The sequence below is a fragment of the Notamacropus eugenii genome, chromosome 3 (assembly GCF_028372415.1).
Source record: "Notamacropus eugenii isolate mMacEug1 chromosome 3, mMacEug1.pri_v2, whole genome shotgun sequence".
Taxonomy (NCBI): Eukaryota; Metazoa; Chordata; class Mammalia; order Diprotodontia; family Macropodidae; genus Notamacropus; species Notamacropus eugenii.
This window is the reverse complement of record NC_092874.1, coordinates 71,032,631-71,059,067: the sequence shown is the minus strand read 5'-3', so window position 1 is coordinate 71,059,067 and position 26,437 is coordinate 71,032,631. Positions and strand designations below refer to the sequence as shown.

Below are 26,437 nucleotides of genomic sequence, written 5' to 3'. Positions count from 1 at the left end.
GTCTTCTAAATTTAAAACTATGTCACTGTAATGGAAAAATTCAAGGTTAATTTTATTTTTAATTATTCACACAATTTATAGCCTAGGGGGTGTACTTCTTTACTACTCCAAATGAGTTTTCCCCAGAGGTTCATTACTTTGGGATACATAAATCATAATTGTTTTTTTGTAATCCAAATTTTAATCTAGGGGGGAGGAAATCACAGTCAACACATTTAAATTAGCCCTCAAGTTGATCCATGGATCATAGCTATAGGCAAAGTTGGGTAAGAGCATGTAAGTAAGGCAAGTGACAGTCATATCCGGCACAATTTACCATTCTGCTGTTGGGGTGATACCCCAAAACTAAGCAGCAAAAAAATAATGGCAACCAATATGCTGTCATGAAAAAATTGCCCTGTGGACCCCCCTGAAATGATCTATGGGAATGGGAGGAAGTCATTTGAGTCACAGACTCACCATGCTAGGAGAGACCACCAAGACTGGCTAGCCCAATCTTATCTAATAGTGGCCTGAACAATGCCCGGCATGCAAAGCACTGCCAAAGAGCCTTGGCATTAGAGAGTCTCAGCCAAGTTTAGTTGTTTTCTTTAAAGTAAAGTTAAGAGGAGTCGGCAGACTAGGCTAAGAATAGGATTCCTAGAAACCTCTTGTTAATTTACATAGCACAAGTGGAAATTATATTGGCAAACATAAGGCCCATCAATTACCAGTTATACATTGATGAATCTGTGTAATCTCACTCTCTCCTAGTACAGATAAGAGCCACTCTAGGATTTCTCATCTTGAGTGAGACTCTTCTGTGACTTCTTACTATGGAGGATCTCCCCAACATACTGGAGGCCCACTTCTGGGTCTCTTATTACCGAGGGTCTCCAAAAGTCTTAGTGTAACTTTGGGCTTTAATAGCTTAAACCTTTAGTAGCTTAAAACCTGTATTTTGTGGATTCCAGTGTAGCACTCAGGCTATCCATTGACTATTTCTCCCTTTCCAATCATACTGCCCTTGATGATATCCTTTTTGAATGCCACTTCTTATGAGCCAGTTAGCAATGGTCAATGCTGCAAGCAGCCCACTTACAGCTTCCATTGCCCTTTGGAAAACTTGAGATTTTGACTTCTCTAGGATTTGGGTCTTCTATGGTTTCTAGCCATATGGTACCACCAGGAGAAAACTAGTGTGTAAAACCCAATGAGTAATACTGGATCATTGTACTTCTAAGTTCCCCAAGTGGTATTTTAGCTCATTCTCCTCTTCTTATTTAATTCTGGGCCTGCTGATTATCTTCTGTCCTAGATGGTTCACTAATTATTGCCCCATGTGCTCCCCATTTTTCTCCAGTGAGGTTGTAAGCATCTCAAAGGCAGGGAACATCTATAAAAGCCAGTGTCTTCTGTGCTCCCAATGCATGCTCACTAAATACCAGATGGTCACCCTGCTGCCCCACCCTCTGTGGACACTTAGCTAGTACTTCTCAGTCCTCTACAAAACTGAGATGCAAATTCCATTGGTGGAAATTATAGTAAGTGGCCTGTCCCATGGGAATTTTCTACAGGTTTTCATGCAGAATTCAAAACAAACAAAAATTAAACATTTAAATGATATCCATTAGTTAATATTTTGAAGGATGGGGGAGGATCTTGACTTTTATTAGATTCTTAGCTCACTGCATATATACATCTTCACACATCCTTCTCTGGGTGCAATATTCAAGAGTATATTTCAGCTTCTAAAGATGTAAAATCCTAGACTAAAGTATGAGCTTTAGAATAATTTCCACTTTAACATAATCTGGCCAGCCAATGGCATAGATGTGTGTTCTGAAAATAAAAAGAGACTTTTCCACATAGAAGTCTTATTTTAAAAATATAGATATATTGGGTCTAAAATATAAGTTAAAGACATTGGTAGAACCCAGGGAAACCAGAGACCTAAAGGCAGAGCCAGCTAACAAACTATCATATTTAGTAGAAATGTTATTTTGATGAATTAATAATGTATACACATAAGATGAGAATTGATATCTCTGTTCTATGGGCTCATTCAATTCCTCCCCTTCTAACATTATATACTCTCTTTCATCTTCAACAATTCAAAATCTCTCCTTCTTTTCAATTGAATTGAATTGAATTCTATTTCCATTCAAGCTACATTTCCTCTTGGACATTATCATTGACTATGATAAACCATATTGAGTAATCCATTGTCTAGCCCCTAAAGGTATCTATATGGTTGGTGTTGCCTTAGGAAAATTGCTTATGTTCTCTGGATCTTAGTGTTCTCATCTAAAGTAAGGGGTTGGACTAGATCACTAATAATGTCGTTTCCTCCTCCTCCACCATAATTCTGTTTCTAAAAAATGTTTTTTTTTAAAGATGGTATATATATCAGCATCATATCAAGGAGTAAATAGACTTGGGGAAAGGGGTGACAAGATATGTAATCTCTTGAGATAAACTAAAAATGATATGTCTAGAAGTAAATTTAACTTTAAATCCTATTAAACTAATTTAAAGTAATATACTGAGATAAACTGTTCTGAGATTAGAGCTAGAATTCCATAGAGGGGAGACTGCAGTTGAGAGTCTGAGAGCATAAGGCTTAATGTGGGGGAGGAGCCATGTGTGCAGGCCAAGGCTCCTATGAAACAGAGCAAAAAACACTACAGGGCTTGTAGTAGCACAGAGTAATCAGAGAATGACAGTCCATTGCATTACAAGAATCAGGCAAAAACAGTTGCAGTGTTTCAGGGGTGGGAAACCTGCAGCCTCCAGGCCACATGTGTCCCTCTAGGTTCTCAAGTGTGATCCTTTGATCGAATCACAGTCAAGGGGCCGCCCTTGAAGCTCAAGTATCAGAACAAGCCTGGCTTTCTAAGTTTGAAGGTGGAGGGAATATTGTCAAATTCTTCTCTCCCCCCTTTCCTTTTTATTCTGTTATCAAGGATGGCTCTCTGTAAGGAGGAGAGGGGAATACATTGAAAGATGTAGGTGATCATATTACCTACATAAGAGATATCAGCAAAACTTCTTAAAAAGTAATTAGAGGGAATTTTGACTTATGTTGCTTGTACTTCAGATCAAAAAGTCACAGTCACTGAATCTCAGTTACTGGAACATTTTCTTACCAGATGCATTTAACCTGTACTGTTCCCTGGCCTTCCTGACAGCTGGAAAGCTGCAGGTGGGAAATGTTGATTCATTGCAACAAACTAAAAAGAAGTCATTAAACATCTTCCAGAAAACAATGAGAAGTTATTGCCTGAAAACAGAGTTAGTTTTTCAAACCTTGAAACATTGCTGTTGCATAGTGATCAGGCTGTGATTTGCATACCACCCCATGACCAGTTGTAAAAAGGGACTGATGCAGAAAAATGGAACCCACTCATGACTGCATGCCCCTCTATAGCCAAGTCACCATGCTGCCACAGTACCTGGGTATACGAGGATTGCACTCTCCAGGATCTAAAGGATTTATGTCACAATTGGCATAGTCGAAGGTTCCATTCCATAAGTGTTTTGCCAATTGGAATGCTATTTTTCTCTGTGCTAATGTGACTTCCTTTCCATGCCATACATAAACTTCACTGCCAAAATCAAACACTAAGACCTGTGAAAATAAAACAAAAGATTTGGTTGACCTCTTCAGAAGGCTCACTCATTCAGAGCTTAACCAGTCATTTTTATTGTGTGATGAGACATAGTTGGCTTGAACAGTCTAAACAAAACCATAACTATTGGGAACTACTTCTGTGGGACTAAGCTTGATCTCCTTTTCTCTCTGATGCACCCTTGCTTTCCTTCTGGCTCATCCCTTTACCATGCCCTCCCACATTTACAAGTCATCTTCCCTTTCCTTGAACTGGGTTCTTCAACCCCTATTTGACAACACTTTTGTGTTGATGGGCACTCACATATTCTACCTTCTATCAGTTATTTGCACTGTTCTTTTTTTCTACTAGATAGAAGCTTGAGGGCAGGGATCAGGACTTAATTCGTCTTCATATTTAGTAGAAATGTTATTTTGATGAATTACTAATGTATACACATAAGATGAGAATTGATATCTCTGTTCTATGGGCTCGTTCAATTCCTCCCCTTCTAACATTATATACTCTCATCTTCAACAATTCAAAATCTCTCCTTCTTTTCAATTGAATTGAATTGAATTCTATTTCCAATCAAGCTACATCTCCTCTTGGACATTATCGTTGACTATGATAAATCATATTGAGTAATCCATTGTCTAACCCCTAAAGGTATCTATATAGTCTGTTCCTAATTAGTGTGAATAATGAGTCCCATGAAGTGGTCGCATGTATTTGGATTTGTACTATTTGAAATCATAATTATGCAAAATATGGCAATTCATTCTGGCTCAGTGGAAATATGCAATTTGAATTTGAATATTGTGATTCCTTCACGGGATTCATTAATCGGGAGCTTGCTCCATCCTCCCCATACTAACTGGTCCTTGCTTATACGCTGTTTTGTCTTATTCTTTAGCTCTAACTTATCTAACTTTTGTATCCCTTCCCTACATTCAAGCTTCTTGTGTATTCTATGTAGTTTTTGCATAAGCTTGCTAGTCTTTTGTGGAGCTAGGCACATACCTAATGGATATCTGCTGATGTGAGGGGGAATAAAAGAGGGAAGTTGACAAATCAATTGGTCATGTTAGAAATTGTGCATGTACACATACACACACTCATGCAAATATACATATATGCACATATATGTATAAATAGAAGAGGCAGTATGTCATAGTACATTGAAAGCTAGCCCTGAAGTCAGAAAGAACTTCATTCAAGACATGCCTCTGACATGTATCAACTGTACGATCATGGGCAGATCATTTAATCTGTTCCCCCAGACAACAGCGTTAAAATGATAAGATACAGATAACTAGCATTTATATAGCACTTGGAGGTTTACAAAGGGCATTCCATATGCTATCTCACATGTCGATCCTCATAACAACCTTATGGCCCAGCTGCTGTCACTACCACCATTTTATAGTCAAGGAAACTGAGGCAGAGAGAGGTTAAGTAATTTGCCCAGGGTCACACAGCTAGTAAAACAGGTCTCCAATTCAGGTCTTCCTGATTCCAAGTACAATGCTGTTATCTACTATCCCACCTGCACCAGCGGACACTGTTTCAATACTAAGCTTTCTGAAAGGATGAAATTACCAGGGCTGCCGCTACCTCCCCCCAAAATACATACAAATAAAAAAAGTATATATTATATATGTATCTATGAACATAAAATATGTATAAAATACATAATAATAAAATAATGTATGTATACATATATTATACATGTGTATGTGTGTACATATGTACACATGACACATTTCCTGCAATTTTCTATTGAATAAATATACTTTAGAAAATATTACATAAGACTGGTTGATAGCTGAACCAAGGGGCTGAGCTGACAAATAATTAAGTCTTAGCTTAATTAGAAAAGGAAAACTGCTACTGATCTACTTCCCTGCAAAATAATATTCTTGGTTTCCTCTGCATCAGGTTGACATGGAACGATTATTAGAATCCAGAGGAAAATCATTCTTTAAGACATTTAAACACGGTTTTAAGAGCTGTCAACATGGCCTACGCAAGAGGGCCAGACCCAGTGTTACTCCCTCTACCTCTCTTGGTTGCAGAAGTGAACACTTTGGTATTTTCCCCCAGTAGTAGTCATCAGGAACAAGTTTATCTTCCACTAAGTGATAAACACAATTTGTTTCTGTGATGGCAGTTTCATACAATTCATCTTCTTCTGGATTTCCGGCAGCTTTAGGGAGAAGAACACATCATTGAATGGTGAATTTCCCATCAGAGTTATTTCAAAGAGTAGTTTGGGAGGATTATTGGGTGGCAGAAGGGGGAGGAGGAGAGAAGGGATTCCAGTCTGGTCAGAGCCTAAAACAGAATGAACACTTACACTGGTAACTTGTCTGGCCACCCAGGAGTTTCCAGAAGTCTTTGGCTGCATGGGTATGCGTATTTATCCCTTCTTCTATGGTCTGAATATAAGTAGCTCTACAGCCGAGTTCTCTCCTCGTCTGAATTAGAGTTGCAAGCTCTGATGCCTAAGAGATTAACATAATTAGCCTGACAGAATAGGTCATTCCTACGGTTAATTGTACACACTGAGATCAGACTAAAGGCGAGCGTGTGAAAGGGCAGTCTTGAGAGCAGAGAGGCCCTAAGAATGTTGGTCATTTAAAGCTATTTTCACTAAAAACAACAAAAACGAGGGGGAAGTACCAGGTGTCCCAATTCTTTGGATTGATAGGCATGCGTATTTCTCTTTTACACTGAAGTAAAGAGGAAACCCTGCAATTCAGAATTCTACCTTTCGGCATGAATATGGAACATTTTTCTGAGGATGTCCTATTTATCTTATAGCATTCCCGCTTTCATGCTTCGTGGAAAGGATTCAGGGAAATAGAACTTATCTAGCCTTTACTGACTTAATGGGCCACTCTGTATCCTGGAAACATTCTAAGAGTCCTACAAGAGCCAGACAATTCTTCCTTCATAAAAGAGATGCTTTGTTAGGATACTAACCTTAGCTTTCTCAATGACATTTGCAAACTCTCCTACCCACAGGAAACAGTAGTGAGGAGTTAACAGGAGAAAACAATCACCACCGTTCAGCGATGAAGCTCGTGGCTCCACTAATCTCGTCTGCACATTTCTTCTTCCTAAACATGAAATAAAAGTTCACTGTGCCCTCATACAGCAATACTATCTTATGTGGCATCTTGCAATGAAAGGATTCCTGATTACAAACATTCCTAGTCTTTTCATCCTCTCCCCAACCCCCACCAAGAGTGGAAATATGATTACATTAACACGGCAGCCTGGTGGAACTGCAGTGACACTACATTATGTTCACCTGTGCCTCCTATATCACATGCTCATTTTGATGAATATCAGCGTTTCTCCTCTGGAACACTGGCAAGAACATCATTTATGGGATAGCGCTATTTTCAGTGGAGGTGCCAGCTTGCAGAGGGGGGCCCAAGGAGGCACCAAAGATTCACTGGACCTAGAATTCCTGCTCAGAAGTGAACCTTCCCCACTCAATTGAGATGTTTCTCAGGAACTGCTAACAAAGCATCGACTTCAGCAGGAAGGTCACTTCGAACTTGACCTCCTGCACACTGTAAGTAAGAGTCAGGAGCTGCCTCCTCCAGGAAGCCTGCCCCTTGACCCAGGGGAATAGAACTCCCTTCTCAAATTTCTCGAAACACCTTGAACTCCTTTTTCCTCTGCCTTGAATTATAGTGTGAGTATATGATACGACAATTTCTTGGCCCACTTTCTACTTGGTAATATCCTCAAGAGCAAGGATTATGAGATTTTTCTTCTTACCCCAAATGTCTTTGTGTATGACAGGTTTTAAATAAATAATTGTTAAATTAAATTTTAAAAATATCAAGTCAATAAAAAAACAGCAAAGATTATGCCAATAGGGCTTTAGGGGCATGAACTCAGAAACAGAAGTCCCCTATCAATAACTGTCACCCATCAAGAAGGAAATCCTTTTGATATACCAAGGTGATGGTAATTGAGAAGAAAACAGAACCAAACAACTATGGATAATAATATCATGTGATTGTTACTACCGCAGCAGTAATAATAGGGCATAATATATGCTATCTTATACATGCTGAATAAAAACTTTAACCATCAATCTATCTACCCATTTCTAGCAACTAAAATTTTATGCTTTGTGGTTTGCAAGATGCTCTCTATGTCACAGTGAAGAGTCTTGGAACTGGAGCCATGAAGATCTGAATCTGAACTCTGATACTCATCTTTTGAGTATCAGATGTCAAATAAAATATCTTTTATTTTTGAGTTTGAGGACAAATTACATGACTGCTATCCATCTCCAAGTGAGCCTTTGCATGCACAGCACCACCCAGACCCCTTTGCAAACAAACCTTCAAGGCCTGTAGAAATGCTTGATAGCATCTTATTCTTTCCCTACTTCAGCCAGAAAAAAATAAAGAGACAAACCTTTGGGAGGGATTGGATAAACGACTCTTGCAAAATCCCTCGTATATATTACTCTATGAGGTCCTCTAATAGAGACTATTTTTTCCCTCATTATTTCCCTACTTCTTATCATAATGTTCAAAGAAGGCTTTAAGGGATTTAAATCCTTCTGACAGAGTTACCCCCAAGGTGCTCCTCAGAGTTTCATAGTGATTGCCAATGTTTCCTTTGCTATTGATGGTAGAACTCTTTAAGTCCTTCCTTTTCCTATTCCACCATTTTACTGTAATGACTAATACTTCCTGCCCCCCTGCTGTGCCTTTCGCCAGATACTAGAATAGTATTTGAATGGGGACCCACAAGGTCAATGAGTAAATTTCCATGGTAGTTCAATCAATAACTGCTGCCCTGGATGACAGCTCCTGCTTTTTGCAGATAACAAAATAACTTTTTGAGGGCAGGCAAAGACTGGTAATGCCACAGGAAGACTAACTTAACACAGTATCCTTCCATACCCACCTTAGAGACCCAGGCACACATACCTTTAATTTGTAGCAACATCAGTTTTTTGTAGGGCACCGCACTGTTGTTGGAGTTTTGTTCTGTTAGGTTGACACTCCGCAGATTGACACTGCTGAAATTTTCTTTACTAGCTAACCCGGCAAGGGCGACTTCTGAGAAATTTGAGTTTGCCGACACTGAAGATGGAACATTAAAAAGCACCAAGTGAAGCAAAGTTGGTACTAGATAGGGTAGGGATGAGGCCATTTACATTTCGAAATCAAGTTAACATTTAGAAATGGTTCCCATTTAAGTCACTGCCTTTTTCTTTGAGTGTTGCCTCTGAAAAGCCATCATCTCCATCTGATGGACTCTCTATTCTGATGTTCAACAATCAAGTTAAGAATTAAATAAGGTTATGAAAGTCTATACTGTTGGTTGACAAGCATAACTCCTCACTGAGTACAGCCAAAATTGAGTGACGTTATTGGCCAACCATTTCAACGTAAAGTGGAGAGGGGCTAAAACTAATTTGCTCCAATTCCCCTGAAAGCTGTCCTAATCATTGCTAACGGCTTTTAGATATTGGAACAACGTCTACAGGAAAGCTGTTGAGTTTTTTCACTGGAAGGCTTTTTTAATAAGAAAGAAAAACAGTTTGTATGGGACATTTTACTTATGCTCTTTCCCAGAGGCAAAAGGAGGTCCTTTATCATCAGGCCTGAATTTTCAATTTATGAGAAGCTGAGTTTTCTAGTGGAAAACAGCACATTTACATGCCAGATATCACAAAGCAAGGTCTTATTTTAATCTTTTTTTTTTAAAGAACAGAATGGGTGCCAAGAACACCTTGATTTCCCAACTCAGCATTAGCGAGAATGACTTTTCCGATGTGTAATTCAGAAAAATACTTCCCTGGGATTCATGTCTAAAATTGAGGGACTATAGTACTACTTGGCAAACAATCCATAGCACAAGCAGTTTTGAAATTGGCTTTCTATGCAGTTTAAAGAGAAATCTCAGCTCTTTCACCTAACAATTTACTTCTATGAAAAGCTTCATAAAATCAGGTATGTGAGTTTCAGAAAAAAACACATATATTGAGAAAACAGGAATGGCAGGAGGTGGTCACCTCATTCTCTCCATCTGTAATGCCCATTCCCCCCACCCCAAGTTAAACTTTCTCCAACATTTAAGTAGCTCAAGTCCCACCTTACCTGAGAACTACAGTTAGGAACAGTTTTTTCTTCTAAACCCACAAGTCAAATATTTCTTATACTAATTATTTTTGTACTGATCTGAGGAAGGAAAGAATGTATTTTCATGCCTACCTGTTTTATCTCCCACAATGTAAGCTATTTGACAGCAGGGAGTATTTTTCACCAAGTCCTAGAGCACTTACTAGAGTGCCCAGCATGTAGTAAATATAGCTAATAAATATCTGATTGATTAAAAATTAGAAAGTAAACCAAGTCTGAGTACAAGACATCATGACACTCATGGTCCTTCAGAAACTGAGGATCTCTGAAAAACATGAACTGTTGTCAGGCATTTTGGGAGGTGTGTAATTTCCGAAACTGAGTCATTCCATAGTCATAGTTTTCTCTTGAAAATGGATCTTGGATATAATTTTAACAATGTCAAGGCTTTTTTTTGGGTAATTTTCCCATGAAAGATCAAATTAATTTCCTGTGATTGAGATCAGGAGGTGAATTAGGTTTGGAACTTGACGGAGTTAAAAAACAAAAAAAGGTTAAATGACCAAAACCAAACACCTTCCCCCAATACGCACAAAATATTAATTACCTCTTCAAACAATATTTTATGATTTTCCATGGCAAACTTTAAGTTCCAGGCTGGCCTCCCTCCCCTGTTCTCTTGATAAGTTCATACCCTGCTTTATCCTTGACCTATTATTAACTAACATATAATTATAGAATGCAAACTCCTTCTAATATTAATCAGTGAAAGTCTCTGAGTAACTCTTGACATAAAATTGCATACGCATGTGTTCAGGCAGTCACTAGATGACATCTGTATTCTATATAAGAGGAGCTAACTTGCATCATCCTTCTACTCCATTTGTCAAATAACTGAGAAGCCTGTTTCTCAAAAAGAAGCAGAAATGGCATTCTTCCCTCTACACTCAAGAGAGTAAAGAGGCCGTCCTCTTTGCTGGAAGTTGGCTTCTCTCTTTGTGCCTTCAGTTCCACCCTGTTCAGTCTTTTCTGTGATTCTGCTCCTTCGCATATTTCATTTCCTTTATGTATCACCCATTTCTCCCTCTCTGCTTAGTTTTTCTTTGCAGCATGTGCTGCATATCCTCCATATTTCTCCCCTTCAGACCCTACCACTCTTTCAAGCTATTGTCCTCCTATTCACTCCCAAATTTCCAGAAAGACCAGTGGACACTACTTTGAATTCATCACTGTCTTCATTAATTCTTCAAAATCTTACCTCCAGAGTCACTGCTCCATTCAAACAACTCTCACGTGTTGGCTTCTTTATTACTCAATTTCATAGTGTTCTCCCCACCCGCGCCCCCTCCTCCTTCATCACCTCGCCATGCATCTAACACTGAACAATCACATCTCTCTGGCTGCTCCCTCCACTTCTGGCTTTTGCTGATCTGACCTTCTGCAGTCACACTGCAAGCACCGTAGTTCACACCTAAATCTTTTCTCCTTTATCATATCATAAAAGGCTCCTCACTGGTCTCTCCTTATCTCCAGTCAATCCCATCTCCAGGTCTACGTTCTGCACTGTTGTCAGTCATCTTTGTGTCACCATGAACACTACAGAAAACCTTCTGCTCCCCACTGCCTGTTCCTGACCAGGGTATTCAGGGCCCTCTACTACTTCTCTTTCTCCATCTATTTTACATTGTGGCCAAACTGTACTCATTCCCTGGTTACTCTTTCATCCTACCTTCTTGTCACTCACTACACTTTGAAAAGACTCCTTAATCTCCAGCTGTTGAAACTCCTCCCTTTTATTAAAACCCAACTCAGTCAACCACCTCCTAGATAAAGCCCTTCCTCTTATCTGAGGGCAAAATGCTCTCTTTAGCCTTGGATTTATTTCACTTCACCTGGCTACCTTTTGCTCCTATCACATTTTACCTTATATCACATGAATTTGTGTATTTGTCATATCCCCTCCTATTAGACTGTATGTATGGACCATGCCATTTTTTCACCTTGGTAACCCCAACATCTAGCAGGATGCCTTACAAATAGTAGGTGTTTAATGAATGATTGTTGAATTGAATTAAATGAAGTTAATTAGCTACTTACTTTTTTCAACTTTCATCCGCTTTGACTCCATGAAAGCCACATTTAATCTCTGTTCAGTGTATTCTTGAAGAAGGTCTTCTCTTGCTGCCAACATTTTCAAGGGATTTCTTGAAGACTGAACTCTGCGTGTAGGCCTAACGGCACGTTTGTGCTCTGCTACAGAAGAAGTCAGCCTAAAAAGCAAAACAGATTGAGCTATTTTGGTTGCAAACTACCATCGATTTCCATTTTTATGAGGAAAACATTGTCCTGAAGGTCGCTGGCTCTACCAATGCTGGTGTTTCTACCCTCTCACTTCCTGCCATACTTCTATAACTCCTACAAATCCCTGTCAATCTTGAGAAGTGTTTCTTCAGTTTCTGCTTGAATACTGCCGTTGAAAGGGAAAACACAACTTCAGGAAGCAGTCATGCCACTGTTGAACAAATTTTAATTATTGAAGAATAACCTTCTATCTTCCATCAGAATTACAGAATTACTTTTGGTGGTTAGGGGTCTAGGTTCTGATGGTCTGGAGATTTATTTTAGATCTAGTACTAGAAGGTTCTAGTTCATAATTAGCTAAGGATTAACATTCTTTAGGGATTTTTCTAGGACTTGATTGCAATCTGGTTTCATGAAGTTCAATTATTTTCTTTCCTAGAACTATAGAGACTGCATAGCCTAGTGGGTAAAGTCAAGAAGTCCTTGGTTCATATCCTGCCTCTAACATATACTGATTGTGTGACCCTGAAAAAATCCCAACATCCCCACCTCTGAGGCTTGAAGTTACAGGCAAGTCACTGATCTTTGTTGGGAGAGGGAATTTCCGTATTGGGAGTTCCCATCACTGATGATATCACAGAATTCAATATATCTACTGAAGACATTTTCAGAAAACTGTTTATTCCTGTCCCAAATCTGAAACAACAAGGATCCCACAACTGTGGGAATAACACGAGAGAGAGCCCCATTCTGTTTTCTGGTTCCAAGGAATGGGACTAATATGCCTGGCTGTCCCAGGTTAGGGTAGATAAGGCTTTCTAGATGGCATAGTAGTTTTGTTTTAGCCATGCTTTTATCATACTCCAAGAAGTCAAGCAGTGTTATTATGAGGTCCTATTCTGCTTAGAAAATTCTCCTCTGATATTTAGAAATTTTCATCCAGGGAAAAAGGGGAAGGGGCGGGACTATGGGGAGGAGAGAGAGAGAGGAGGAAGAGACAGAGAGAATGAAACTCACTTGGGAGCATAAGGGTCAAAGATGGCATCAAAGTCCTCGTCCAGCTCCACTCTGCCTAGAGGCACGGAAGAATCCACACTGCGGTAAAATTTGGAAAAGGTCTCGTAGTCATCCAGCTTCATCACCTCTTTCACAGTCTTTCCAGTAACAGTGAGAATGGTGTCTTGCATCCCGCCGACTGAACAAAAAAGAGTGGAACTGGAGTTTAAAAAGAAATAAACAAATCTCCTCCCCAACATATTATTGGTTTAATATTTAAAAGATTTTTGGATTTTGTTTAATTTTAAATATTTAAAATATCTTTCCCTCTCGTAGGTAAAGAAAAAATTCCAGATTTAAAAAAATGGATGGATAACAACAGCAACAGCTGGCATTTAGCATGCTGGCACCGTATTAACAAGCCTTCTGAAATGATCATCTCACTTAATCCACACAACAATTTACAGATGAGGAAACTGAGGCAGGCAGAGGTTAAGTGACTTGTCCAGGGTCATACAGCTAGCAAGTGTCTGAAGCTAGATGTGAACTTACTGACTCCACCTCCAGCATTCTATGTATTGGGCCAAAAAGCTCCTGCTGTACACCTTTATTAGTTAAGCAGAGGTTCAGTGATAAAACTGATATGGAGTGTTGCTGCTTCAACCTACGAGCCATCTAATATGTATTTCCCCACCCCTTCCCGTACCTACTACATAAAAGGAGCCAAATGAAAGGAACTGAATCTAAGATCTTGGGTTAAAGATGACCCAAGGCTTTAAGAACAAATCTAATGGTTAAGTCCTGGATTCAAAAACATTTATAAAATGCAGAGAAAGCAGATTGTGGTTTTTTCAGTCCACTTTCCTTTGCTCTCTTCAATCTTTATCCACTACACCAGAGGCTCCTAATCAGGAGTCCATAAATTTTTAAAAATTAATTTTTAATAACTATTTCAGAACACTGGTTTCCTTTGTTACCCTCTGCATTAACTGTATGACTTTACAAACTTGATTGTGAGCAGGGGTCCAGAGGATCCAGGATACCATAAAAGGTAGGTTAAAGAAAGACCTTTGCTCTAAACCCACTTTCTGCTTTATGCTAAATACTAGATTTATCTTGATCCAATGATAGAAGGTGCTTTGATCTCTAAGGGGGGGGGGGGCAGTAAATAATTGCAGGGAGGAATCAGAGGGAGATAGAGAAGAAAAGTCTCAGTGAGAGCAGTTAACCTGCAGAACCAGGAGAGCCAGGGCTTAGTTCCACGAGTAGATTTGAAAAGTTTGTGTGTACCCCTGAAACCTCAGCTGGGGAGAGACATAGGACCCAAAGCAAAAGGCTTCCCCACTGAGTCTCTGTCACTTACCTTTGTTATTTAGTCTCCCTAGAAATGACTCCAGCCTATCCAGCTTTAGGTCAGACTCTAACTGCATGTCAGGCTTAGCTTCTATATCTGAGAAAGAAAGAAGGCACAGGTGAGAAAATATTCACTGGCTGGCATTTTGACTGAAAAAAAAAGTTAGCAGTTTCTGGTTCCTTACCTTCAAGGGGTTTGGAGATTGGTGTGGTTCCCTTCATTCGATTGCTGAAGGGGGAGCTTACTGGCGTTATGGCTGTAGGCGATGCCAAACCTGGTGAACAAGCAAGGGTTATTTTACGTGGCAGCGCAAATTCTTAGAAACTGACATATGTCAGTGACCTAATGGCCTGAGACTGGATTGGAACTCAGGTCTTCCTGACTATCCAGTATCCAAAAGACCGTCTAAATTCACTAATAAACGTGAAAACCAGCACTGTGGCATGATGAAAAGAATACTGGATTTCGAGGTGGGGGACCAATATGTTTGCATCTAGTCTCTGGCACCTCCTCCTTGAGTTAGCTTGGGCATGTCACCCAACTGTGTAGAATGAGGGAGTTAGATCTCATGATCGCTAAGGTCTTTTCTCTTGGTAAATCTATGACTCCAAGTTATGATGCAGTTTTTCCTCAACAGAGAAACAATAACATATAGCAGAAGACGTATCAATGAGAAAAAACAGCAACCCATTTAGAACAAGCTTTTCAAAACTTCAAGGGTCATGAAGATTCATGCCCAAAATAAATTAATTTAAATTTTTAAATTAATTTACATATTTAAATAAAGGGCTGTATTATCAGAGCTCATTTGCAAATGCAGCTTTGTTTACACTTTATAACTGGCACTCACTTTTAGGATATGTAAAAATGTCAGCAGCCCCTCAAATGATGGTTAGCTCTTTACTGAAGTGAAACCAATCCCCAGTTGCTCTTACCTCCCTGAAAATCCTAACAGTAACTCAACTGATGTAAGAAAAAACACCAAGATATGATGTATGTTTAAAGGTTTTTCATGCTCTCTCACAAAAGCACTTCTTAATGTATAAATATGTTAATTTGATGAATTCAATAAAAATTTAAAAAACAAACAAAAAAACTTCCTCGGGTTCCAAGAAATACAAAGTATTTAGTTTTGTGAAAAAAAAATCCACTTTCTGGAAGTATGCAAAGGACCAGAGGTCTTTAGCACTCTAGACCTGCCACATCCTGTAGTAAATCTCTAAGCCCTATGAGGAAGTTTAAAGACAATCAAAAGTGTTAATTAACGCAGAGATCATTAGCTCTGCAAACTAATAAAATGGGTTGAGTCGGAGAGCAGATTTCCAAAGCAGCTGCAGAAAGCTGTTCATTCTGAACTTGCACAGGATGGAAGAAAGTGGTACCTAACCTGCTGATTTAGCTCCCCCTACTGTCCAATTCATAGGGCAGCAGCAATAAGGCCCACACGCTGGTGGGTGTAGCCTGCTTTCCCCGTTGGAGATGAGGATTTTGCAGTTATGGGTCGAGGGATAAAGATTAAAATTGTAGGATTTTTAAAAAAGAGGACAACAGCACACACCAATAAGTCTTTAAATATGCGCGCACGCGCGCGCACACACACACACACACACACACACACACACACACACATACTGTCTCTCTCATGGTATTTCCACACGGTTTTGTCTCCCTCCTTACAAAATCTGGTATGCATCCTTTCCTCATCCACTCTGTAAAGACCTTGTTAACTATTTTACTAAAAAGATGCCTCCTCCCCAGTGAATCTCTCCTTGATCTCCAGTTGATGTTTGTGTATCTACTTATTCACATCTAACCTACCTTTATACACCTTTATAGTGTAAACATCTTAAGTGTCTTATTTGTGTCTTCTCTAGCGCTTCTGATCCCTTACTGTTCACAGTAGGTGCCAAATAAATGAGTGGAGGCCATCTGACTTTCATACTTCAAATCGTTCCTCCCCTGTAACTTAAATCCTTTCTATTACATCACCTGTCCTTCCTTCCTATCTTATAGGAAGATAGCTCTTCTTCCAGACAAAATGATCCTCTTTTCACTTGTTCCCAACTCATCCCTTTCAGCTCCCATGGATGTTGCTTTATCAACAATTCCTTGGTTCTCTTGCAAAGTTAGTCTCTCCTTATTCACTGATTCCTTCCCCTTCATCTACAAATATGCTCAAATCTCTCCTAACCTGGGTGACTTTCTCTTAACACTTTCTTAAGTTACTGTACTGTTTTTTTCTCCTCTCATTCACTGCTAATTTTCTAAAAAGAGTAATCTACTTCCATTGCCATGATGTCTTTATTACCATCTTACATCAACCCTTTGCAACATCACTTCCTTGATGCTCCAGTGAAATTGCTTCTTGACCTCTGCTTCTTTGAGCACACCTTCTAAATGCCCACAACAAAGAACTCGGAGAACTGACTGTTCCTTCTGTGTCTCCTTTGCTAGCCTTGCTTTCATGATTAGACCCCTACATGTGTTTATAGTTGGCTTCTATCACTACATGCTCCGCTTTGGCAATCTCATCTACTCCAATGGCTTTATCTACCAACTCTATGCAAATTATACAAACACACATATTTACACATCTATCATCCATCTATCCATCCATCCATCCATCCATCCATCCATCCATCCATCCATCCATCTATCCAAATACAAATATCAACTCCATATACTGAGCCAAGGACTCACATTTCTAACTACTTACTGGATCTCTTCTGACCTGGAAGACCTGCTGGCAACCTCAAATTCAACACATCCAGAATTGAACTCATTATCTTCTCCAGAAAACACAGCATTCCTTTTGATTTTTCTGTTTTTAATAATAGCATCATCTACCTCACAAGCCATCTAGGCTCAGACCTTAATGGTCTTTGAATCCTACATTTCCACTGCTGTTTCACAATTTGGCTGATCAGCCACCAATTCTAACTTTATAAAATCTCTTTAGAAGATATGTTCTTTGAGGACAGGGATTATCTTTCCTCTCATTAATTGTATCCCCAGCACTTAGCACAGTGCCTCCTATGTTATAAGCACTTAATAAATGTTTGGATATTTCTAGCCTTCATTTCCAGTCTGTTGCCAGGTTAGGTCACCATCATAATGGATGAGCATTTATTAAGCACCAGGTAAATACACCAGGCACTGTGCTGAGTGCTCTATTTGTCTTATTGGATCTAATCCAGACTTTTGCAGGAGCTGCTAAAATTTGTCTTTTATCCATTGTTCTTTCTCCTTCCAATTCACTCTACAAATTGTTGTTAAATTAATCTCCCAACATAAAGCCCTGATCACATTACACATCTATTAAAAAACCAAAACAGACACAAAAACCTTCAAGTGCTCCTCTTCGCTTACCAACCAAATGACTTCACCCTGCAACTTATTTTTCTTGCCACATTTCATATTTCTTTTCCTCACATACCATAAAGTCTAGTCAAACTGCACTACTCTTAGTTCTCCACATATTTTTTCCATTTCTGAAAAGTTTGACCTATGTGCCACAGTGGCGTCCTTCAGAGTAAAGAGAAAGGTGGCAGCAAACACCGAAGGTGAAATTTTCTCCATACTGTAATAACCATTGTGCTAGCTCAGAGAAGCTGGTCATCCATTCTGATGGATACCTCACCAAATCTTAAGAGGGACCTAAAGTAATTTACAAACAATGATGGGCCATGGCAAAGATCTTGATCAAGTCTGAAATGACAAAATATAGCACAGTTTCCAAATGGCTGTTTCACTTTTTATTTTGAGGAACTTAATTACTTCTCCTGTGTTGATTCCAAAGCTAATTAAACTTTCATACAGAAATGGTTTTCAGTAGCCAATTCACTGATTGCATCTAGACCACATTTATGTAGCTTTAGTTATGGGAAACAGAAAATAAGGGGTTTATTCGAACAAGAGGCTTCCTTCCCTACTGACCTTTCTTTACCATCCTGCCAGCAACAGTAAATTGAGTAGAATCATTGGCTGCTCCTTTTCCTCTGGTCTTCCAGGCTTCTTCTCTTACAGTAATAAGATGCTTTCTCTCTTCGATCGTCATTTGACTTTCATGACTTTCTGCCATCCTCTGCTTAAGAATTGGAAGGAGAAAAAGAAGAGAGGAGAGGGAAGAAAAATAAGTGCCAATAGCAGCCAATAGTCTCTCTCCCTAAAACCATTCCCATCATAGGGCAGTCATCTGGATTTGGGGATCGGGTTATAGAACAAGACCATCAGCCAAAGTATAATATCAGATTAAACCTTTGTTCTGCTTCTTACAGTTTTCTTGTAATCCATTAGATTACCTGAACCAAAGTGATTCTGTGACACTCAATGGATCTGTGATCTCATTGTGGAGGATCTTGCTTCTCATGATGAAGATCACAACCCAACATGTAGGAGGCCATCCTCAGGATCTCTTGACATTGTATGGGCTGTTCGTTGGGTGTCCCTCACTCTTGATATTTAGGCCAGCATGTATAGCAACAAGTTTATCACAGAAGTGAACTCATGATTCTACGCAACTCTTACCAACTTTGTAGGTTTAGACACACAAAACTTTTTTTTTTTTTTTTTACCATCCTGGATGAGTCTGGCGTCAATAATAGCACATGATAGGGACTGGACAGGATTAGACCTATGATTCCATTAACATAGAGAACCCTGAGGTGAGTCAGCTCCTAATAATGCAGGTTGGCACCTTCTCTGCAACTTCAAAGAGAGTTGCTTACCACAGTTAAAGATAAAGTTCGGGGTCACACACAGTATGTGTTAAGAGGTAGGACTTGAACCCAGATTTTCCTGGTTTTGAACACAGCTTGGCTGCCACACTGACATTGTGGTATTGCTTAGAAAGAATTTAAAAAAAAAAAGAATTCAAAGCATCAGCAACCTCTAAATTACAAAAAGTCTGTATTTTAAAATCAGTAGTAGATCAGTAGTTTGGAACTGATAAGACATTTTCTCATACAAACAATGTCACAGTAGTAGTTAGGCTCCTCAGTAAGCACAGAAAAACTTATTTATCCAAATGTATAAGGCAAGGAGCTCATTTTCTTTCCCCTACTCCCTACATAGTCCTAGCAGCAAGAATAGGGGCTCTCCTACTTCAGAGTCAATTAGTTTTATGGCCTGGGCAAGGGACCTCGCTGGCTAGGGACTAGAGGACCCAAGTATTTAAAGAGAGGAAGAGATAAGATGAGGGCTCTGGGACAAAGATAGAGTGTCTAGGATCAGGAGTGAATAGTGGGGAAAAAAAAAGGAGTGAATAGAGAGACAAGCAGTGAGGAAGGGAAGTAATAAGAGTTGGTGTGGGGGAAAACAAAGGACAGGGACCATAGGGACAGTATAGGAGAATGGAGGTGGGAGAGGGGGAGGGCTTGGGAAATCCTTGAGATGTTCACTGCTCACCACCCTCTCTCCTTCTCCTTCAGTTCCAGTGGTCATGGAGAGAAGCCGGTTAGGACACCAAGATGCCAGCAGCATGGTATGTGCCCTATTTTTGCCCCTATGCCTTTCAAATGGGGGCAGGGTATGCATGGGTAAGGAGAAAGGAGGCTCAAGGTGACCTTCGTCATTTTGGTGGAAGGGCAAGTTGACAGGAAGGGTACTGAGGCAAAATGAGATATGGAGATAGTAGGGATACAGTTAATGGGATAGAGGAAGTTGAAAACCCCAAAGCAGTAATAGAGTTCTGAAGGAAGCTGTTCATATTTAAAAGATGTTAGATAAATTAAACGTACCTAAGTCTGAGTCTGGGTCTGAAGACTCAGTGGATAGAGTGCCAGCTTGGAGTCAGGAAGACCTGAATTCAAATCTGACATCAGACGCTTAACTAGCTGTGACCCTGGGTAAATCACTTAACTTCTACTTACCATAATCCACTGTCAAAGGAAGGAAATGGCAAACTACTCTAGTATCTTTACCAAGAAAACCCCATGGACAGTATGGCCTAGTCTGTCCATCCCTAAATAAGCCTATATTCTTTGGTCCTGCCCAACCTATTCCTGGGCCCAAAGCTTCTCAAATTTCTCAGTCAGGAGCATTTTTTGCCTAGGACAGGTACCCCAGGACAGCAGGTGCTGTAGGAGATATGGACTTAGAAGTCATCAAGGGCTGAGTTCAAATTCTGACCCTGGCAGGATTTACTTATCCAAATAAGTTAGCTTACTTACTAGCTACGTGACCTTGGACAAGTTCTTTCCCCTCCTTTAGCCTCAGTTGCTGCATCTGTAAATGGTGGTGATGATAACAGCTCCTGCCTCCTCCCAGAGTTACTGGGAGGATGAAATGAAATAAGATAGAAAGTACTTTGCAAACCATACAGCAGTAACTAAATGGCAGCCATTAAAGTCGTTGGTGTCGTTATCTGAAGCTATTCTGGCTTGCCTTTTCTTTCAGCATTTGTGAAAATGCTCCTGGTTCTTTACTCCCTTCATGTGTTATTTTTCTTTGGATGACAGCAAATCTGAGAGTAACACTCAGCACTGAGTCAAACGATTAGAATGCCTTGGAGCCACACAATGGAAAGGAGAGGAAATCCAGGGCCTATTGGGATGCCTGCAGTCCTTTTCCTTCCTAATATACCACCCTGCTGAGTCAAACTAATTTCCCCAAATTAACCAAACAGGAAATGGAATTGAGATCTCTGGAAGCGTGTTTCATGAAACACAAAAGAGCAGGACTATGAGGTGAAAAAAAGGAAAAGGTATTGTCTGCCTCTTTTTCTGAGCCTACAGGAAAAGACCTGCCTAGGGAAGGTCCATCTGAGGTTGAGAATCTGGAATATCACAATTCTTGCAACCTAGAAATCTGCCTTTTACAGCTTCAGTCTACCCACTCCTGTTCGGGGCATTCCATTTAGAAGAAAAAAAAGGTGACCTATTAGCCAGACATTCTTCACAGGCTAAAAGAGTCTTGGCAATACTGATTAAGTCCAAATTCTGTGCGGCTACCTATTACAGCTGAATGGATCCTTTTTGTTTCAAAACTACCCATTATCTGCATACTCTGAAGCAGAATATACCCTAGACACAATGCAAGAAAATCATCTTAGGTGATGGTGATGGCGGTAGGGTGTGCAGTTTGCTCATCCATGAAAACCACACATCCAATTCTGAAGTAAGTGAGAAAACAAACAAATGAAAAGATGGTTTCTCACTGATTTTTTTCAAGATTTAACTTAAACCAGGAGAAATGGGACTTGGCTTTACATATCTCTATCAAATGTCTAAAGTTCATCTCAAAAGGTCCAGGTGTTTATTCTTTTGTTATCTGAAGTGTATCATGTCTCTCAAATTCTAAGTGGGGTGCTTATTGTGGTTTGTGACTAAGAAAAATGACATCTAGGGAAGCCCAAATGTCCCTTTGTGGAGCAGATAGCTCTCCCCAGATCTCTTCCACATGGACACGACCAAGTCTGAGGATATGTAGGTCAAGGAGTCATGTGAGATGACACTCAAGTATCTTGACTCTAAAGAGAATCCAGAATTTGTAGGAGCCATCAGATCTGGCAGCTAGTCTGATCTATTTTAAGGGGGAAAAGGTTTTTCACCTCCAAATAACCAGCTGAACTTAACACTTTTGGGACACTCTAAGGTTCTCCTTTCATGGTTTTGCTACTTTCAGCTATCCAAAAAGACTTATAATTTCACCCATGTATAGAGTTTCTGGTAAGGAAATACCCTCTACCAATGCTTCTGCAGGTGTCAGAGAACTTCTGGGATGCCCTCACATACTGAGTGACTTACCCAATGTCACACAGCTAGTTTGTATCAGAGACATCTGAACTCAGATCTTCTATCCATTATGCATCCCTGACACCACTTATCATTATTTTGTTACTGTCTATTTTTGGCCGGGACCTGTAATTTCTTTCACCAATGTGGGAGGAATTCCTCGATCTACTAGGTCAATGGTTCAAATATTCCTCCAGTAGAATGTGAGCTCCTTGAGGCCAAGAACTATCTTGTTTTAGTCTTTGCTTTCCAAGTCAGGCACAGTGCCTATCAGGGAGTAAGTGTTTAACAAATATTTGTTGAATTAATTTGGGCACATTGATTTCTAGGAGAAAGTTTTAGGTCTTAGGCTCCTAAACAACTTTCTTCTAGGGATACGAAAATGATAGTTTCTCAAAAATGCTTTGGTGTCCACCAAATGAGTAACTCATCCACCAGCAGTAAGTGGTTTGAATCCTTTTTTTTGCCAGTCCAAACCTGTAATGGCATTGGCACAGGGACTCTCCTATGGAGATGCTCCTACCAATACATCTGGAATTGCTATGCAATGTGTAGGCTTGGGGGTCTGGGGAGGGGGTTCCTGGGATAGAGAGATCAAATGACTTACCCAAGCCACATAGCTGGCATGTGTTTGAGGAAATATTGGAACCCAGGACCCTGTGGCCCCAGGTTTACCAACTGCCTCCTCTTCAAATTCACAGTTAACAAATACAACCTAATGTTGCATTCATCTAAGTAGACACAACACTTTGAAGAAACTGCAAAGCAAATTTGTGTTTGTTAAAATCATGAACATCTTATGGTAGAAAGAAAAAAATGTGGGGGAGTGAGTTAGTTCATGAACATCTTGGGACGCAGACAAGTATGGAAGTACGGAAGACTTTTTAGAAGGCTCTTGCTTACCACTCTATGCACTGGAAACTATGTATTTTCTTTGAGATTCTGAATGATGGGTTCTTAACAAGCTCTATCTCAGAAAAGGAAGTGAGCTTTGCATTTCCTATGTGTAAATTGAGGGGTAGTATACAATCAAATGGCTTTCATTAAGATAACACATGTAAAGTGTTTTATAAATCTTAAAATCCTATCTAATTATTGTTATTATAATTATTAACATAAAATAATTGTCAAGAAAAAAATGAAATAATGGGGGAAAAATTTGTTTTTAAATTCCTGACACATTCAAATAGGAACAGGTTTTGTGACAAGTATTTTCTCCTTATAAAAGTTATCCAAAACTGTTTTTCAAAACAGTTTTTTAAAGAAAGTTGGGTTGACTTTTTAAAAAAATTATTTACTTTAATATTCAAACTGAAATTTTACATATGATTTTATCTTTCATCTTTTAAGGATGACATTCCTCAGAAATCAGAGGTTCTGAGTCCCTCAATTATTACTATTGACTTCAATAGAACGGGAATTTAAAAAACCCAAAAAAGCAAAAATAAAAAATATGGGGCAGAGAATGAAGGGAGGAAATGGCTCACTAAGTTACTTTTCAAAAGAGTCATGAAAGAAAATTGTCCATTTCTGTAAAGGAAACATGTTGGGGAGGAAATAGCCCAAACCTATATAGGTCACAGAGCTTATCTTTTAAAATCTCTCATCATTCATCCTAAAGTTTTACAATTTCTGCTTTTAGGTCAGAATTTTTGACTAATTGAGGCTATTTCTTAGACCCCCAAAGAAAACATTAAGTATTTAGGAATTAATTTATTCTTAATAATCTGTTCATTTCCCCCCATGGCTGTATTAAAAGAACACCAGGCACTATTTATTGGGCCACTCTGGCTTTTATTGAACCTATAAAGCTTAGTGACTAAAATGGAAAAATGTTTTGATAAAAAGCTCGGTTCATACAAGTTATATTCCCATCCTGTTCAAAGTTCTAGAAATAAATGGGAACATGAATACACTTGAGAGGATTGTCACCCGAAATATCTGGAGAATCGATGGCAAGAAAACAAACAACAAAGGAGAGTTCGGCAGGAGAAAGAAAAAAAGCCTTTGCTGCTGGTCAGAAATTGCAATGAGGTTTGTTCAGGGTGTCAGTGTTTCCTCACCTGATTAATGGGTACAAAAGACTGGTATTTACGGACAGCAGACATAGCAGGACAGTAAGTAGAAGCATATACAGGTTCCTAGAGAGCAAAGCAAGAGGATTAGAGATGAAAAGAGAAAAGAGGCAAAGGAAGAAAAAATCAGTAATCTTCTAACAGGAAGTTAATTTACTCATTGCAATTCCCATCCTCTTTCCAAGAAAGAGTTCTTCATTTTTAGGGAGAGGTTAAAAAAAAGAAAGAGACTGCTAAATAGTTCCACACAAGCAGCACAAATTTACCCGAGTGAGTATATACAATGACTGAGTGAGTTAAAGTCACTAATCTTACAGTTGCAATTTAAACATAAAGTCAGGTGGCAGAGAAGGAAAAAAATGACTGGCACTGAAGTGTTTAAGATGTTAAAAGTGGCACCATCTTCTTGACAAACTGGAGAGCCTAGCAGTGCTCTCATTGTGAAGATTATCAGTCTTTCCCTCTAGAAAAAGGCAGAATCTATCTTATTATCACTGCTCTAGGTTTGGAGCCACATGAACTAACCTCCTCATCTGACAGATTAGGAATCTGAAGATGAGAGGGGTCATGTGACTTGCCAATGGTTGCAATGGTAATGAGCTATCAGAGGAGGGATTTGAACCCAGGTCACCAACCTCCAGAACAAATACTTCCACTGTACCAGGGGAGTAGCTCTCCTCCAAGCATATGATTATCCAACAGGAAAGAATTGAAAGGAAAAACTAATGCACAAGATGTAAAAGGGAAATGTAGGACTTTTGGCTAAAGCCTACAATTAACACCTCTGTTAGAGTTAGGCTTACCCAAAGCAGATTAGAAATGGCATTATCATCTGTAAATCCTCCTTCTTCCTACAGGTTAAAACAAATAGGAAACATTGCCGAATGTTGGAAAAGAATAGTCCAGTTAGAGCATTGCATTCATTCTCTTCAAATCATCAATGCCTAGGGTCAATTAGCAACGTGCACATGCTAGCACACAGCAGAGTGTGTGGAACAAAGATACGCGATGGCCAGTCTCTCAATAGTACTCGAACATTTTCGTTGGAGATCATCTCCTCACTTTTCTTCTCTCCTCTCTCCCTTTCTCTTTTATTCCATCTTTTCCTCTTTCCCTCCCTTCCTTTCATCTTCTCTCTCTTTCTCTCTTTCTCACACACACACATACATACACACACACACACACACACACACACTTCTGCTCTCTCCTTTCTACTTCTCTACTTTCTCCTCTCTCCTCCTTTCACTACTATCCTTTCTCCATCTTTTCCTTTCTCCCTTTCGTCTCTCCCTTCTTCTCTTTCCCTCCCTCGCCGTGTGCCTCTCATTCTTCTCCCCTCTCCCTCCATCTCCCTCTCTCTTTTCTACTTTCTCTTCTCCTCCCCTCTGTCTTCTTCCTCCTTCTCTCCCTCCCTCCATTTTCCTCCATCCTTTATGCTCCTCTCTTATCCCCTACCCCCATTGCTCGAAGTGATCTCACATGTGCCACCTTCAGAACAATTCGGAATCTCAGGGACAGTGGGCAATCCCAGCATGAATACAACAGATGTGCTGTCCTGTCCTTGAATTTATAGGAGCTTGCTGTGGGAATGTCATGGTGCTCAGCTTGATTCACTCTCCTAATGGCATCGCAGCACAGCTGGGGATCAGACACTAATCTGGGACTCATAAGTAGGTTCAGGTTTTTAATGGCAAACCCTGTTAAGGGCTGATGCGTTTGGTGACCGTCTTCACTAGAAAAAATTTGAGTCACTCGATATGCTCAACATGCATGAAAGCAAACCAACTCATGCCTTCATGCAGAATAAGCAAACATCGGGAAAGGAGCTTAAATACTGGCATGTGGTTAAAGGGAGTAGGAGACTCAGTAGCCACAGGCAGAGGGCTGGAAGTTGTTGATTTCAGACTTCCCTTCATTTCTTATCTGCCTCACTGACCACTCTGAAGGAAATCCTAGAGCTCAGAGCTCATGCTCCAAGGCACCAAGTGTAGCAAAGCACGGACCAAACTGAGACTCAACAGCATCTATTTTTGACTATTGGTGAGCTAGGTGATTATAATGCCAAAAAAAAAAATCAAATGCTTCTAACTTTTGGCATATCCTTAAACAATAAAAGGAAAAAAGAAAGAAGCCCAAAGTGTTATTCCAAGGGAATGCCATCAGACAGCTGGACAAATGATTAGTAGTGTCCTTTGGCCCCAAATCCTCAATCCTACATTTTAAAAATGAAATTGGAAGGCAAACAGCTGCCACCACATTT

General features: G+C 39.7%; 1 protein-coding gene across 42 annotated transcripts in view; it reads right to left on the bottom strand.

Moving 5' to 3' along the window:
- The window catches only part of SVIL (supervillin), a 266,599-nt gene that overhangs the window by 25,416 nt on the left and 214,746 nt on the right, over nt 1–26,437 (bottom strand). For 29 of the 42 annotated variants that reach the window (XM_072651890.1, XM_072651879.1, XM_072651891.1 and 26 more), the window contains 12 exons: nt 24,981–25,028; nt 24,166–24,243; nt 18,306–18,456; nt 14,554–14,643; nt 14,379–14,465; nt 13,037–13,214; nt 11,816–11,988; nt 8,561–8,716; nt 6,579–6,715; nt 5,950–6,097; nt 5,654–5,799; nt 3,435–3,610 (listed from right to left, as the gene is read on the bottom strand). In XM_072651890.1, the coding sequence (XP_072507991.1) occupies nt 3,435–3,610; nt 5,654–5,799; nt 5,950–6,097; nt 6,579–6,715; nt 8,561–8,716; nt 11,816–11,988; nt 13,037–13,214; nt 14,379–14,465; nt 14,554–14,643; nt 18,306–18,456; nt 24,166–24,243; nt 24,981–25,028 (1,568 nt within the window). The remainder of the gene's footprint in view (nt 1–3,434; nt 3,611–5,653; nt 5,800–5,949; nt 6,098–6,578; nt 6,716–8,560; nt 8,717–11,815; nt 11,989–13,036; nt 13,215–14,378; nt 14,466–14,553; nt 14,644–18,305; nt 18,457–24,165; nt 24,244–24,980; nt 25,029–26,437) is intronic. The other 13 variants (XM_072651864.1, XM_072651865.1, XM_072651896.1 and 10 more) reach the window with 5 other exon arrangements.